The sequence below is a fragment of the Cynocephalus volans genome, chromosome 11, assembly GCF_027409185.1.
Source record: "Cynocephalus volans isolate mCynVol1 chromosome 11, mCynVol1.pri, whole genome shotgun sequence".
Taxonomy (NCBI): Eukaryota; Metazoa; Chordata; class Mammalia; order Dermoptera; family Cynocephalidae; genus Cynocephalus; species Cynocephalus volans.
Genome location: NC_084470.1, coordinates 28,479,602 through 28,495,205, shown reverse-complemented (window position 1 = coordinate 28,495,205; position 15,604 = coordinate 28,479,602). Strand labels below are relative to the sequence as shown.

The window sequence follows — 15,604 nt, the reverse complement described above, 5'->3', positions numbered from 1 at the left end:
TCTGGATTTTCTGGACCATTTTACTTTAATGTAAAACACCTTAGCTCCTCTGAATCTCTGAGCATTCTCCACGTGCTGAAATTAGAAAGCTGAGTTGTCCTCTATCATCACCCTTTAGCAACTCCTGACTAGTTTTCCCTTTCAAATCTGTCCCACTGTTGTGATTTGGAACCTGACGGGCTTGGGTTGTTTTCCCTCCAATACCACCCTATCTCCAACTCATTCAATGCAGTTATCTTCCTAAAGCACAGCTCTGATCGTGTCCCTCCCCTGACGAGAGCACTGTGTCTGTATGCTGTAATTACAGCCTGCTGCCCCCAAGATGGAGCAGAGCACAGCAGCTGAATCAGGGTCTGGACAGACAGCTGTGAATCTGGGGCGAGATCTTTAATCTCTTAAACTTGTTTAACTTCGGTTGTAGAAAGGAAAAAATAGTATCTATACTCCACTCAGCTGTTGGGAAGACTAAAAAGAAAAATACACATGTTGAATACATAGTGAACACCCAGTAACTGCTAGCTACTTTTTACAGCCTGCCTTCTGAAGTTTCACCTTCAAGGTCCAAGTTAAAGTATCAATTCCTCAAATAAGTTTTTCTGTATTGGCCCAGCCAAAATTAATCCTTCCCTTACTTATACACCTGTAGCACTGTGTGGAGCTCTATTACAGAATTCAACACTATATCGTTCATATATAGGTCTCCAACAGATTTTTGAGGGCCAGGATTAGGTCTTATTTCAGTTTGCATCCTGCACAAGATCTTTAACACAAAAGGTTCAAATCCTACGTGTTTATAATAAATACAGGCTCTTATTCTTTGTATCTTTTTCTTTAAAAGGCCATGAAAAATTAATAGTTTAAAAGTGAAAGTACTAGATGTTTACCAAAGTGAAATCTCCTTAGTGTAGTAATCTGCCCCCATCCTGAATGTAAAAGGACAGATATTTTTGTTGAAGCATGTAGTTTCTCCTTATCCGTGGGTTCTGCATCATGGATTCAACAAACTGTGGACTGAAACTATTTGGGAAAAAAAAATTTCATCTGTACAGAACATGTACAGACTTTTTTCTTGTCATTATTCCCTAAAGAAACTATTTACATAGCATTTACATTATATTAGGTATTATAAGTAATCTAGAGATGATTTAAGGTACAGTTTTGCATTGCATTAACATTTCGGTCAACGATGTGCCACATATACAACACTGGTCCCATAAGATTATAATGGCTATATGATAACAGCCTAGGTGTGTAGTAGGCAACAGCATCTAGGATTTGTGTGAGTGCACTATGATGTTCACACAATGAAACTGCCTAACAATGTATTTCTTAGAAAGCAGCCCTATCATTAAGCAATGCATATGCATGACTGAATGTGGGAGGATGTGCATAAGTTATATACAAATAATATATATCAAAGACTTGAACATCTGTGGATTTTGGTATGGGAAAAGTCCTGGAACCAGCCCCCCATAAATTCTGAGACAAATACTGAGAGACTGTCTTTTTATGAAAATAATCTGTACTCTTTCTTTTCTCTTTTTGATGGAACACACTAGATGAAATCTTTTAATAAATCAATTTCTCTAGGTTAAACTATGTGGTTTCCATAAGTATAAACATTTTATTTCAATTAAAGGCAGTAGAAATACAAAATAAGAAGTTCTGATAATTATAAAGTAGAGACAATGAAAAATCCCACCCTATTTTCAGACCTTTAAAATCTTGAGCATTTTTCTGTACTGAGGGGTTTTTATATAAACTGGGAATTTACATGACACTATTATCTTGGCAATTCACTTTTTCTGAATGCTGTATAACCCAATCACCATATATTAAATTCTCAACTATTTTCTTCAAGGTGCTGTTACCACAAGAGCACTGAACTACAGAGCAATTTAAAAAAGACTATTCAAACTAAATTGTAATGTCTTCAGTGTCTCAAATTACTACTTTCATCAACCTGATAAATACAAACTGCAACAGTTGAATATACCTCAGTGCTTCTACATGATTCAATGGGATCATCTAACCTCAACAACTTTCATTCTTAAGTATAGCATCTTCATGCTAAGTTAATTAGTACTTAAAACTTTATTCTTTCATAACATCTGGGCAACAAACATTTAAAGCCATAAATAATGCAAAATTAAAACTAGTTACAGTGTCATGATTCATTTGGTAATTAGCTGCCCAAGATGTACACTAGCGTCAACACGAGCAGGCTTAACTTAAAACATGCTTTGCAAAAAAGAGAAACTGTGTAAATATTTCAAGATATTAAACTAGCCCACCATTCCACTCAATGAGTCTATGTCCCTCACTTCCCTCATCTGGTCTCAGTTCCATTGTCCTCTCAGCAAAGGAATCTCACAGTGATGACTGAGTCTAATCTTTAATCATATGCACTTTTTAATAGAAAGTGGCCCCTAAATACAAGCCAATTCTATATATACACAAAACCATATAAACAGTACTTCTAGGCGACTTAGGTAATTCTGACTATATACAATTCTTACCAAACACCCTGACAAGCACCAGATTCCACTGTAATCAGTTTTTAGAGATTTAATTCTGTTCTGATTGTTGTGTCTATTGTCCTGAAAATCTGTGTCCTCATTCGAAGAGTTGATGTTTGGTAAGTTATAAAATCCAGTAATTGCTGAGAATTCTCCGTCACTGAAGTTGTGTTGTCTTGATGGGGGTTATACTATTAAAGTCCAAGAAAAATGGTCCTTCTTGTTTAGGCAAAAAAGTACTGGGAATGATATTGAAGATCCCAGCAGGTATATTTTCTAATTCTAGATAGCAAAACCCACACCTGTATTCAGGGAAAATGAGAATATGGTTTTTAGAAGATGCTGCCACAAAAGGTAAAGTATAAATTGGATACAATCAAAATGCCAACATTACCTATAATCTCCACTAGATTTCCGCTGAAAGCCATGGGGACCAGGATCTCCCACCATAGAAACTGTTACAACCTCAAATCCGACACTGTACTGCCTAGCATTAAAAATGAACAGAATTGGTGTATTACTAGTCTCAAATAAACATGGTTTAAAAGAACTATATCTAAAGTGAAGACATACTATTAAGTCAAATATATGATTTCTAAAGCTTCAGTAGGAGGAAACAGCACTCTGAAAACACATGCGTATTATTATTACTCAATATATTTTGAAGCCATAAAAATTAATATTGTATTAAATTTACTTTAAAACAGACTGTACATTTACCATGGGCTCCCCAGAGAATAATCTAAAAAAATATTGTCATTTAAATTCAAAATTTAAATTAAAAAAATATTGTCATTGTAATAGGCAGAAAGGCCTATGGCACAGGAAAGAAAGCCTTGATATAAATCTAAATTTACAGTGGTAACTGGCATATTATAAAGATGGCATTCCAAATCAGCAGGGATAGGAAGGATTCATTTAGATGATCATGAGGTGACAAAAATTTTAAAAAACTGTATTTCACACCAAATATAAAAATACTTTCCATATGAATTAAAAAAAAAATAGGATGTAAAACATTTAAACCATAAAAGAACTAGAAGGAAATACGGTGAAAATTTATTTGATATTGGGGTGATTTCCTGTCTGCAGAAAAATGAAACCAGAAATGACAGATTAGATTACTTTAAAATGAAATTTTTTTCAATGTGAAAAAAAATGACAATCTGGTAGAGATATTTGCAAATATGTGGAGTTAATATCCTTACCACATTCAAGCTTACAATTAAGAAAAACATGACAACTCCAACAGAAAAATGGGCAAAAGAAATGAACAGGCAATAAATAAAGGAAAAAAATACACATTGCCAATGACCATTTTTACATCTTCAATTTATCTAGAAATTAAATTTAAAAGTGCACTTAGATACCTTATTTCACCTATCAAACTGGTAGAAGTTTTTAAAATGACCTTAAATAGCCTAATCATATCTTTATATCTAAAGGATTATTAATTGCTTTTTGAATTAGCTTGTTAGGCAAGCAAAATTAAGCCTAATCTTATTTAGAAGGTAGTATTATACTATTTTTATTTGTATTCTCTGTGAAAAATTGTGAAATGTAACACAAAGTAAATAAAACACAAATATATATAGCTTAACAATAATTTGTTAAGTGAACATATACCACCACCCAGATCAACAAAACCCTCCATACAGGGGCTGGCCCGTGGCTCACTTGGGAGAGTGCAGTGCTGTTAACACCAAGGCCAAGGGCCTGGATCCCCTTACCGGTCATCTTTTAAAAACAACAACAAGAAACCCCAGAAAATCCTCCATACACCTAAGAAGTCCCTTGTATACTCCTTTCTGATTGCAACTCCTGTCCCCTATAGAGCTAACTTGATGTGATCACTTTCTTATAGTTTTATACTTGCTTTATAGTTTTATCACCTAAGTATGCATCCTTAAACAACAGCCATTTAGTTTTGCCTGTTCTTGACTTCATATAAATGGAATCAGAGTATAAGTCTGTTGTGTGTGGCTTTTGCTCAGCATTATTTTGAAAACTCTCCATCATGTTCTATGCAGCTATAATTTATTTTCCTGTTATATGGAAATCTATTATATGACTATAATGAACATTTGGGTTTCTGGCTATTAGAATGGTTTATTGGTGGCCTGTGGCTCACTTGGGAGAGTGTGGTGCTGGTAACACCAAGGTCATGGGTTTGGATCCTGTATAGGGAGGGCCAGTTAGCTCACTTCAGAGAACGTGGTGCTGACAACACCAACTCAAGGGTTAAGATCCCCTTACCAGTCAAAAAAAAAAAAAGTTTACTGGCCATTTGGACTGCCCCTTTTATGACATGGTTTTGTTTATTTTTAACTTCTCAATATACACTGTAGTTGATTTTCCTAACCCTTTACTCGTTCCTCTTTCTCCCTCCCTCTCTCCGCGCCCCCATCATATCTGTTCACTTGTCTTAACAAGTTCAAGGAACTGTTGTGATTGTTGTTTTTATTTTTTTAAAACTGCAATCTTTTTTCTTATTAATATAGCATTATTTACAAATCTTCTTATGCTCTTTGTGTTAAGAAATCTTTCCTTCCCTTGAGGTTACGACATCTCCTTTATTATTTTCTAGAAGATGTATTGTTTTGCCTTTCGCATTTAGGTTTGTAGACCACCTGAAATTGTATTTTAGACTTTAGTTAGAGTCTAATTACCGTTTTTTGTACGTGGATATTCAATTATTCCATACCATTTACTGAAAAGACTCCTTTCTTCTTACAAGGCCATCATTATAAATCAAATGTCCATATATGCATAAGTTTATTTCTAAACTTTATTCTGTTCCACTAAGCTCATATCTAATATAACATTAATTTAAGAAAGTCACAAACCTTGGTCCTCTTAGCTCAATCAGTAATGGCCCAACCTTTTCTAGATGGAATTGGTAGATGGGGTTATTTTTGTGCGTCTCTTGGAAATTTCCACATCCTCCAGCACTCTGACCACTCCACTTTCCATTAATCTAATAAAACAAAGTTTTTGTATTAACAAAAATTCATTCTCCAATTCCACTTTAAAGATAAAACTCCTTTCCACCTTTAAAAAAAAAAAAAGGCAATTCTCCACTTTCTGGCTCTACCCCATCTCTCCTTCCAGGAATTCTCCCTGGAATCTTCCTCTATACTTCTAGCCCACCCTGCATAGTCAGTCTCAAATTGTACTTTAAAAGGTTCATGCATATGGCCTTCTCCAGCAATCATGCTTTGCATTAGTCTTCTTTCTCTGAATTTCTTGTTTCTTTCCACAGAATCAATGTTGGCTCACTAAAGATCTTATATTCCAGCCCAGACTGGAGGCTACTTACATATCTCATATTCCTGTCAAGCCTTAGAATGTTATTATTTTGTAATAAATTGTTAAATGTGAAGAATAACATGAGAGAGAGAAATGGGAAAGGGAATTCTAAAATTCTAAAAGAATGCTGAGATTACATCCCAGAGAAAGAATTTCTTTACCCGTTTTGATAAGGTGTATGGTGAAGGAATCTTTGAAAAACTAAAGCTGCATGCTGAATATACCTAGATGAAAAAAAAAAAAATTGCTTGTACTGATAAACTTTATAAAAAACATCAAAGTGATAAAATATATTGAAAGACTAAAAAATTAGTTGGCATAGACAAATCATTATTCTATAGGCAGCTGGTATCAAGTCAAGTTTAATGAATTGGTAATTGGGAAACTTGGGATCTTGTCTTGGGGTTTTCTCTGCCACTGTGTGTGACTCAGAACAAGTCACAATCTTTCCAGGCCTTAGCTTCTGCATATGAAGAATGAAGAGGTGGCAGCAGTTCCCAATGTTGCTTTCATCATTAAAAATCTGAGCTGCTTATCTACAACAAACAGAATCTATGCAGATGAGAATTACAATGACCTTCCCAGCTACATGACAGCAGTATGTTTATAGGTGATTGATTCTTTCACTAAGTTCAGTCTTCTTTTTTAAGTCAATATAGAGTATAACGTAGGCCAAAGAAGTTTTTATTGCTTGCTTTAAAACTGAATTTATTAGTCCAAAATACCACATTACCTCAGGACTAAACAATTACTGAGAAAATGAAAATATTCATTCAAAGTGTTATTCAAAATAAAAACATTACTTTTCAAAAGCATTTTTTTCTACAGGAAACATAATACTACTAAACTGATATATAGATAAACACATATAAAAATATACAGAGAATAAATTTTCAGAAATAAACTTTTTCTCCAGATAATCCCACTTACAAAGCAGAGCACATTATGTACTTTATATTTCTGTATTTTGTCACTGTATTTGGGTTTTACTTACCCGAACTGTGTAATGGATTGTGTTCTGTTTTTCATACTGAGAAACCACTAATGTAAAGGTGTGGGTCCCAGGTGTGGTCAGCTTTATCTTAGTCAAATAATGAGGGCTATTGATTCGAATCCCATCAATGTATGGAGGTGGGTCAGCTGCAAACAGACAAGTAGGTTTACAGAAAAGGAGATTTTTTTCCTTTCTTTAGTTTTTCAAGTTTTACGGTTGATGGTAGGAAAATTAATTAAATGGCTGGACATCCTATTAATTTATTCTGTCTTTAAAATATAATGATATTATAGTGAATTACAATTTCAATTTAAAACTTTAAACAGTTTCTAATGAGCAAAAGCAATCTTTTGGATACATTCAATAAGGTACGTATACGAATCCTTGCTATTTGCTCTGTGTTGCATTTTTCTCCAGTAGAAGATTTTAAAGTCAGGATTATTTTCTTTTGAAGTGAACAGTTTAAAAAGAAACGAATAAGTCTATAAAAATATATCTATATTCCCCACAACTAAAAATTAAATTAACATTTTTTGGTCATACTAGCTTCTTTATAAAACAAAGGCCCTTTTAACTACCACCCTTATTTTATTTTCTTCCACTAATGGATTTGGTGGGCACTTTTTCAGACTTTAATACACACACCCACCCCCACACCCAAAATGAATGAATGAGCAGATAGTTGTTTTCTTTGTGAGTATATATCTAAAAAAAAGGATAGTATATGTCTTGTATTTAGTCAACATGTTTTTAAGATTTAGGTCTATACAGTTTATTCCATTTAACTGCCTGTATAATATTCCATCATATGAATATGACACATTTTATCCATGCCGCTGATGGAGTTTGGATGTGTTGCCCCCTCCAAAACTCATGTGGAAATTTGATCCCCAATGTGGCAGTGTTGGAAACTGATTGAGTTGTGGTGGTGGATCCCTCATGAATGGATTAATGCTCTCCCTGAGGGAGGGGGGATTAATGAGTGAGTTCTCACTCGATTAGTTCCCACGAGAGCTCATTGCTTAAAGACCCTGGCACCTTCTCTCTCTCTCTCTCTCACTTCCTCTCGCCATGTGATCTGCTTGTACCCACTGGCAGCCTGCCACTTTCCGCCATGAGGAGAAGCAGCCTGAGGCCCGTGCCAGATGCTGACTGTCCCAGAATCGTAAGCCAAATAAACCTCTTTCCTTTATAAATTACCCAGTCTCAGGTATTCTGTTATAGCAACACAAAACAGACTAAAACAGAAAATTGGTACGGAGGAGTGGGGTGTTGCTATATAGCTACTTGAAAATGTGGATGCAGCTTTGGAACTGGGTAGTGGGCAATGGTTGGAGGAGTTTGGAAGACTTAGAAAAAGAGAAAAAGATGAGGGAAAGTTTGGAATGCCTTAGAAACTTATGTGGTGGCGAGCAGAATGCTGATAGAAATGTGGACAGTAAAGGCCATGCGGATGATGAGGTCTCAGATAGAAATGAGGAACTTATTGGGAATTGGACAAAAGATAACCCTTGCTACACCATAGCAAGGAACCTGGCTGCATTGTGTCTGTGCCTTTGGACTTTGTGTAAGTTGGAACTTAAGAGTTGTGAACCAGAGCATTTGGCCAAAGAAATTTCTAAGCAGCAAAGCATTAAGCAAGCTGCATGGTTGCTTTTAAGAGCCTACTCTGAGTTACGGCGGCAGAATCCTGATGTAAAGGCTGAATTTAAAAGGGAATCAGAGCGTAAAGATTTGGAAAATTTGTAGCCTGGCCATGTGGTAAAGAAGCAGAGAGCCGTAGAAGCAGATAAACTGGTTACTAAAGACATTATCTTGGCTGTGAGGCAGCCAGATGCTAAGAACCAGGACAATGGAAAAAATGTCCTAAAGGCATTTGAGAAGTCTGGAAGGGTGCCCCACCCATCACAGGCCCTGAGGCCTAGAAAGACTGAGTTATCCTGCAAGACAGACCTGGGGTGCAGCTGCCCTCAGGAACCTGCTCCCTGCATCCCAGCTGCTCCAGCTGGAGCAGCCCCAAGTGTGGTTCATGCAGCAGCCCTGGAGAGTAGAGGCCCAAAACCTTGGTGGCGTCCAAGTATGTAGGCCAGCAGGACACGAGAGCAGTGGAGTCATGGCAGCCTCCACTCACATTCCAGAGGATGTATGGAAAAGCCTGCAAGCTCAGGCAGAAACCTACCGCAGGGGTGAGCAATGCTGAGCAGAAAAGTGGGGTTGGAGCCCCCACAGAGAGCCCCCACCAGGGAAATGTCTAGTAGAGCCAAGGCTGCAGGGCTGCTGCCAGGACCCCAGAACTCCGGGGCCACTGGTAACATGCAATGCAAGCCTGTAAAAGCCACAGGCACCACACTGTGGTGCTGTGCCTGGCAGAGCTGTGGGAATGAAGCTGCCTGATGCTTTGGGGGCCCAGATGCCCAATTGTGCCCAGGATGCAGGACTTGGAGTCAAAGAACATTATTTTAGAGCTTTAAGACATAATGTCTGCCCTCCTGGGTTTTGGACTTGTTTGGGGCCTGTTTTTCCTTTCTTCTGGCCTATTCTTCCCTTTTGGAATGGGAATGTGTACCCAATGCCTGTTCCACCATTGTATCTTGGCAGTACATAAATTTGGTTTTGTTTTTTAGGTTCACAGCTGGAAGAACTTTTGCTTTTGGTCTCAGATGAGACTTTAGACTGAACTTTTAAGTTGGTGCTGGAGCAAGCTAGGACTTTTGGGACTGTTGGGATAGAATGACTGTATTTTGCATGTGAGAGTGAAATGAGTTTTGGGGGGCCAGGGGCAGAATGATGGAGTTTGGATGTGTTGTCCCCTCCAAAACTCATGTGGAAATTTGATCCCCAATGTGGCAGTGTTGGAAACTGATTGAGTTGTGGTGGCGGATCTCTCATGAATGGATTAATGCTCTCCCTGGGGGAGGTGGTATTAATGAGTGAGTTCTCGCTCGATTAGTTCCCGCGAGAGCTCATTGCTTAAAAAGACCCTGGCACCTTCTCTCTCTCTCTCGCTTTCTCTCGCCATGTGATCTGCTCGTACCCACCGGCAGCCTGCCACTTTCCGCCATGAGTAGAAGCAGCCCGAGGCCCGTGCCAGTTGCTGGCTGTCCCAGAATCGTAAGCCAAATAAACCTCTTTCCTTTATAAGTCACCCAGTCTAAACAGACTAAAACAGCCTCCAACTGGTTTTTCAGAAAATGTGGATATTCACATTGCTTCCAATATTTTGCTGCCTGAAATATTTTTCCACAGTCTCATCAATCAAGCCTGATATAATAAAATCATTTTGTACATGTCAATTACTATATGTCATTTAAGATCAATGCTATATATCTTATTTAGGAATACTGAATATTTATAATGTGACCTATTAGAAAAACTAAACATTTTATTAGTATCTCAAACAAGTAATAAGTCTCTAATGCTTAGAGACAGTGTGATCTAGTGAGAAGAGAGAAAGAATGGCATATCTGTGATCCTGGACAAAGTTTTAGCCTTTCTATATCTCAGTTTACTCTTCTGTCAAACGGGGAATAACAAATCCTATCCTATTTACTTTAGGGTGCTGTAATGAAAATAAAATCATAAACCTGAAAGTACTCTGAAAAGACAAAATTATTATACATAAAAGAGGGAGCATTGTTTAAAAAAATAATCCAAATAAAATTAGTAGTAAATATGTATGAAAATGAAAAGCCATATAAAATTTTAATGCTAGGAATATACTCACAATATTGGTTTTATAATGACCAACACATGAAAAGTGGAAAATCAGGCTAGTTTAACTTGACATTTATCCTTGGACCTGCAGTGTGCTAATAAGCCCATTCCAAAACTTGGTAAGACTCAGTGCCTGCCCTCAACACACAGTGTAATGGGGAAAAATGCTATATTTTCCTATGATAAAAGACTTCAGCCACTTTTGATCCCATCTTCTCTACCACTGTCTACTTCTTCTGCACAAACTTCTTGAAAGAACTGTCAATAACTGCTTCCTTACATTATAGTCTCTTCTTAAACCAATCAAATTTGGCTTCTAGCCCCACCTCTACACCAAGCCTGTTCTTGTCAAGGTCAACAACTGCCAGGATGCTAAGTCCAATAATTGTTTCTCTAACCTATTCTTATTTGACCTCTCAAATAGCAATAGACACAGCTGTCCAATCTTTTTTCCTCTTGAAATATTTTCTTTGCGTGGGTTATGTAAAACCTCACTCTTTCTCATTGGCATTCTGTCCCAATTCTTTTGTAGTATCTTTTCCTCTGCTCAGTCTCAAGATGTCCAGGAGTCCAAGGGTCAGGTCCTGGGTGTCCATCTCTGTGTCTACAACTCTTCTCCACAGGTGACTTATACAGTCCTGTCCTCAAAGGCCATCTATAGGCCCCTGATTCCTCAATGTGTACCTCCAGTCCTAAACTCACTCCAGAACTCTACTTAGAAATTCAACTGCCTACTTGGCATCTTCTCTTGAATATTTAATAGGTGTCTCAAATTTAACAAACCAAAAAACTAACTTCTGATTTTTTTTTTTTTTTTTTAAATTTTATTTTGTCGATATACATTGTGGCTGATTATTGCTCCCCATCACCAAAACCTCCCTCCCTTCTCCCTCCCCCCTCCCCCCCAACAATGTCCTTTCTGTTTGCTTGTCGTATCAACTTCAAATAATTGTGGTTGTTATATCTTCTTCCCCCCCCCCGGTTTGTGTGTGTGTGTGTGTGAATTTATATATTAATTTTTAGCTCCCACCAATAAGTGAGAACATGTGGTATTTCTCTTTCTGTGCCTGACTTGTTTCACTTAATATAATTCTCTCAAGGTCCATCCATGTTGTTGCAAATGGCAGTATTTCATTCGTTTTTATAGCTGAGTAGTATTCCATTGTGTAGGTATACCACATTTTCCGTATCCACTCATCCGATGATGGACATTTGGGCTGGTTCCAACTCTTGGCTATTGTAAAGAGTGCTGCGATGAACATTGGGAAACAGGTATACCTTCGACTTGATGATTTCCATTCCTCTGGGTATATTCCCAACAGTGGGATAGCTGGGTTGTATGGTAGATCTATCTGCAATTGTTTGAGGAACCGCCATACCATTTTCCATAGAGGCTGCACCATTTTGCAGTCCCACCAACAATGTATGAGAGTTCCTTTTTCTCCGCAGCCTCGCCAGCATTTATCGTTCATAGTCTTTTGGATTTTAGCCATCCTAACTGGGGTGAGATGGTATCTCAATGTGGTTTTGATTTGCATTTCCCGGATGCTGAGTGATGTTGAGCATTTTTACATATGTCTGTTGGCCATTTGTATATCTTCCTTAGAGAAATGCCTACTTAGCTCTTTTGCCCATTTTTTAATTGGGTTGCTTGTTTTCTTCTTGTACAGTTGTTTGAGTTCCTTATATATTCTGGATATTAATCCTTTGTCAGATATATATTTTGCAAATATTTTCTCCCACTCTGTTGGTTGTCTTTTAACTCTTTTAATTGTTTCTTTTGCTGTGCAGAAGCTTTTTAGTTTGATATAATCCCATTTGTTTATTTTTCCTTTGGTTGCCCGTGCTTTTGGGGTCGTATTCATGAAGTCTGTGCCCAGTCCTATTTCCTGAAATGTTTCTCCTATGTTTTCTTTAAGAAGTTTTATTGTTTCAGGGTGTATATTTAAATCCTTAATCCATTTTGAGTTGATTTTAGTATATGGCGAGAGGTATAGATCTAGTTTCATTCTCCTGCATATGGATATCCAGTTGTCCCAGCACCATTTGCTGAAGAGGCAGTCCCTTCGCCACTGAATAGGCTTGGTGCCTTTGTCAAAGATCAGCTGACAGTAAGTGTGTGGGTTGATTTCTGGATTCTCTATTCTATTCCATTGGTCAGTGTGTCTGTTTTTATGCCAGTACCATACTGTTTTGGTTATTATAGCTTTGTAGTATAGCTTAAAGTCAGGTAGTGTTATGCCTCCAGCTTTATTTTTTTTGCTCAGCATTGCTTTGGCTATGCGTGGTCTTTTATTGTTCCATATAAATGTCTGGATAGTTTTTTCCATTTCTGAGAAAAATGTCTTTGGAATTTTGATGGGGATTGCATTGAATTTGTAGATCACTTTGGGTAGTATGGACATTTTCACTATGTTGATTCTTCCAATCCAAGAGCATGGGATATCTTTCCATCTTCTTGTATCCTCTCTAATTTCTCTCAGCAGTGGTTTGTAGTTCTCATTATAGAGATTTTTCACCTCCTTGGTTAACTCAATTCCTAAGTATTTTATTTTTTTGGTGGCTATTGTAAATGGGCAGGCTTTCTTGATTTCTCCTTCTGCATGTTCACTATTGGAGAAAATAAATGCTACTGATTTTTGTGTGTTGATTTTGTATCCTGCTACTGTGCTGAAATCATTTATCAATTCCAGCAGTTTTTTTGTAGAGGTTTTAGGCTGTTCGATATATAGGATCATGTCATCTGCAAACAGGGACAGTTTGACGTCATCTTTTCCAATCTGAATGCCCTTTATTTCCTTCTCTTCTCTGATTGCTCTGGCTAGTACTTCCAACACTATGTTGAATAGGAGTGGTGAGAGTGGGCATCCTTGTCTAGTTCCTGTTCTTAAAGGAAAAGCTTTCAGCTTTTCCCCATTCAGGATGATATTGGCTGTGGGTTTGGCATATATGGCTTTAATTATGTTGAGATACTTTCCCTCTATACCTAACTTATAGAGGGTCTTTGTCATGAATGAGTGCTGAACTTTATCAAATGCTTTCTCAGCATCTATAGAGATGATCATATGGTCCTTGTGTTTGAGTTTATTAATATGGTGTATCACATTTATTGATTTGCGTATGTTGAACCAACCTTGCATCCCTGGGATGAATCCCACTTGATCGTGATGAATAATTTTACGTATGTGTTGCTGTATTCTGTTTGCTAGTAATTTAGTGAGGATTTTTGCATCTATATTCATCAAGGATATTGGCCTGTAGTTTTCTTTTTTGGTTATATCTTTACCTGGTTTTGGTATCAGGATGATGTTTGCTTCATAGAATGAGTTTGGGAGATTTGCGTCCGTTTCAATCTTTTGGAATAGTTTGTAAAGAATCGGTGTCAATTCCTCTTTGAATGTTTGGTAAAATTCTGCTGTGAATCCATCTGGTCCTGGGCTTTTCTTTGTTGGGAGCCTTCTGATAACAGCTTCAATCTCCTTTATTGTTATTGGTCTGTTCAAATTTTCTACGTCTTCATGGTTCAGTTTTGGGAGCTTGTGTGTGTCCAGAAATTTATCCATTTCCTCCAGATTTTCAAATTTGTTGGCGTATAGTTGTTTATAGTAGTCTCGAATGATTCCTTGTATTTCAGATGAATCCGTTGTAATATCGCCTTTTTCATTTCTAATTTTGGTTATTTGAGTCTTCTCTCTTCTTTATTTTGTTAGCCATGCTAACGGTTTGTCAATTTTATTTATCTTTTCAAAAAACCAACTTTTTGATTCGTTGATCTTTTGAATTGTTTTTTGGGTTTCAATTTCATTCAGTTCTGCTCTGATCTTAATGATTTCTTTCCGTCTGCTAACTTTAGGTTTGGATTGTTCTTGTTTTTCTAGTTCTTTAAGGTGAAGTGTTAGTTTGTTCACTTGCCATCTTTCTATTCTTCTGAAGTGAGCGTTTAATGCAATAAATTTTCCCCTCAATACTGCTTTTGCAGTATCCCACAGGTTTTGGTATGATGTATCATTGTTTTCATTAGTTTCAATAAATTTTTTGATTTCCTGCTTGATTTCTTCTTGGACCCATATGTCATTAAGTAGAATGCTGTTTAATTTCCATGTGTTTGTATAGTTTACAGAGGTTCGTTTGTTGTTAATTTCTAGTTTTAATCCATTGTGGTCTGAGAAGATACATGGGATAATTGCAATTTTTTTGAATTTATTGAGACTTGATTTGTGACCTAATATGTGATCTATCCTGGAGAATGATCCATGTGCTGATGAGAAAAATGAATATTCTGAGGTTGTTGGGTGGAATGTTCTGTAGATATCTGCCAATTCCAATTGGTCTAGAGTCTTGTTTAGATCTTGTGTTTCTCTACTGATTCTTTGCCTAGATGATCTGTCTAATATTGACAGTGGGGTGTTCAGATCCCCTGTTATTATGGTATTAGTGTCTATTTCCTTCTTTAGGTCTAATAGAGTTTGTTTTATAAATCTGGCTGCTCCAACATTGGGTGCGTACATATTTATGATTGTTATGTCTTCTTGATGGATCAGTCCTTTTATCATTAAGTAGTGTCCCTCATTGTCTCTTTTTATGGTTTTTAGTTTAAAGTCTATTTTGTCAGATATAAGAATAGCTACTCCAGCTCGTTTTTCTTTTCTGTTTGCATGGTAAATCTTTTTCTATCCTTTCACTCTTAGTCTGTGTGAATCTTTATGGGTGAGGTGGGTCTCTTGTAGGCAGCATATAGTTGGGTCCTGCTTTTTGATCCAGTCAGCCAGTCTATGTCTTTTAATTGGGGAATTTAAGCCTTTTACATTAAGAGTTGTTATTGAAAGGTGTTGATTTATTCCTAGCATTTTATTGGTTGTTTGGTTGTCTTAAGTGTCTTTTGTTCCTTGCTTTCTGATTTACTGTTTGTTTTCTGTGTTTGTTGGTTCCTTAGGTTGTAGATAGTGTTTTTGTTAGCTTGTTTTCTCTTCATGAATGCCATTTTTATTATACTAGCGGGTTTAGATTTTTCTTGGGTTTTTATGGCAGTGGTAGTTATTTTTCAGGAACCAAACCCAGTACTCCCTTG

At 37.0% G+C, this 15,604-nt stretch overlaps 1 protein-coding gene across 3 annotated transcripts in view; it reads right to left on the bottom strand.

Moving 5' to 3' along the window:
- Positions 1-1,608: 1,608 nt before the first annotated feature.
- CAPN7 (calpain 7) overlaps positions 1,609-15,604 on the bottom strand; it is a 43,634-nt gene continuing 29,638 nt past the window's right edge. The window contains exons 17-21 of one of the 3 annotated variants that reach the window (XM_063113490.1): positions 6,823-6,968; positions 5,990-6,052; positions 5,366-5,496; positions 2,914-3,006; positions 1,609-2,821 (exon numbers count right to left, since the gene is read on the bottom strand). In XM_063113490.1, the coding sequence (XP_062969560.1) occupies positions 2,677-2,821; positions 2,914-3,006; positions 5,366-5,496; positions 5,990-6,052; positions 6,823-6,968 (578 nt within the window). In that variant the 3' untranslated portion in view covers positions 1,609-2,676. The remainder of the gene's footprint in view (positions 2,822-2,913; positions 3,007-5,365; positions 5,497-5,989; positions 6,053-6,822; positions 6,969-15,604) is intronic. The other 2 variants (XM_063113491.1, XM_063113492.1) reach the window with 2 other exon arrangements.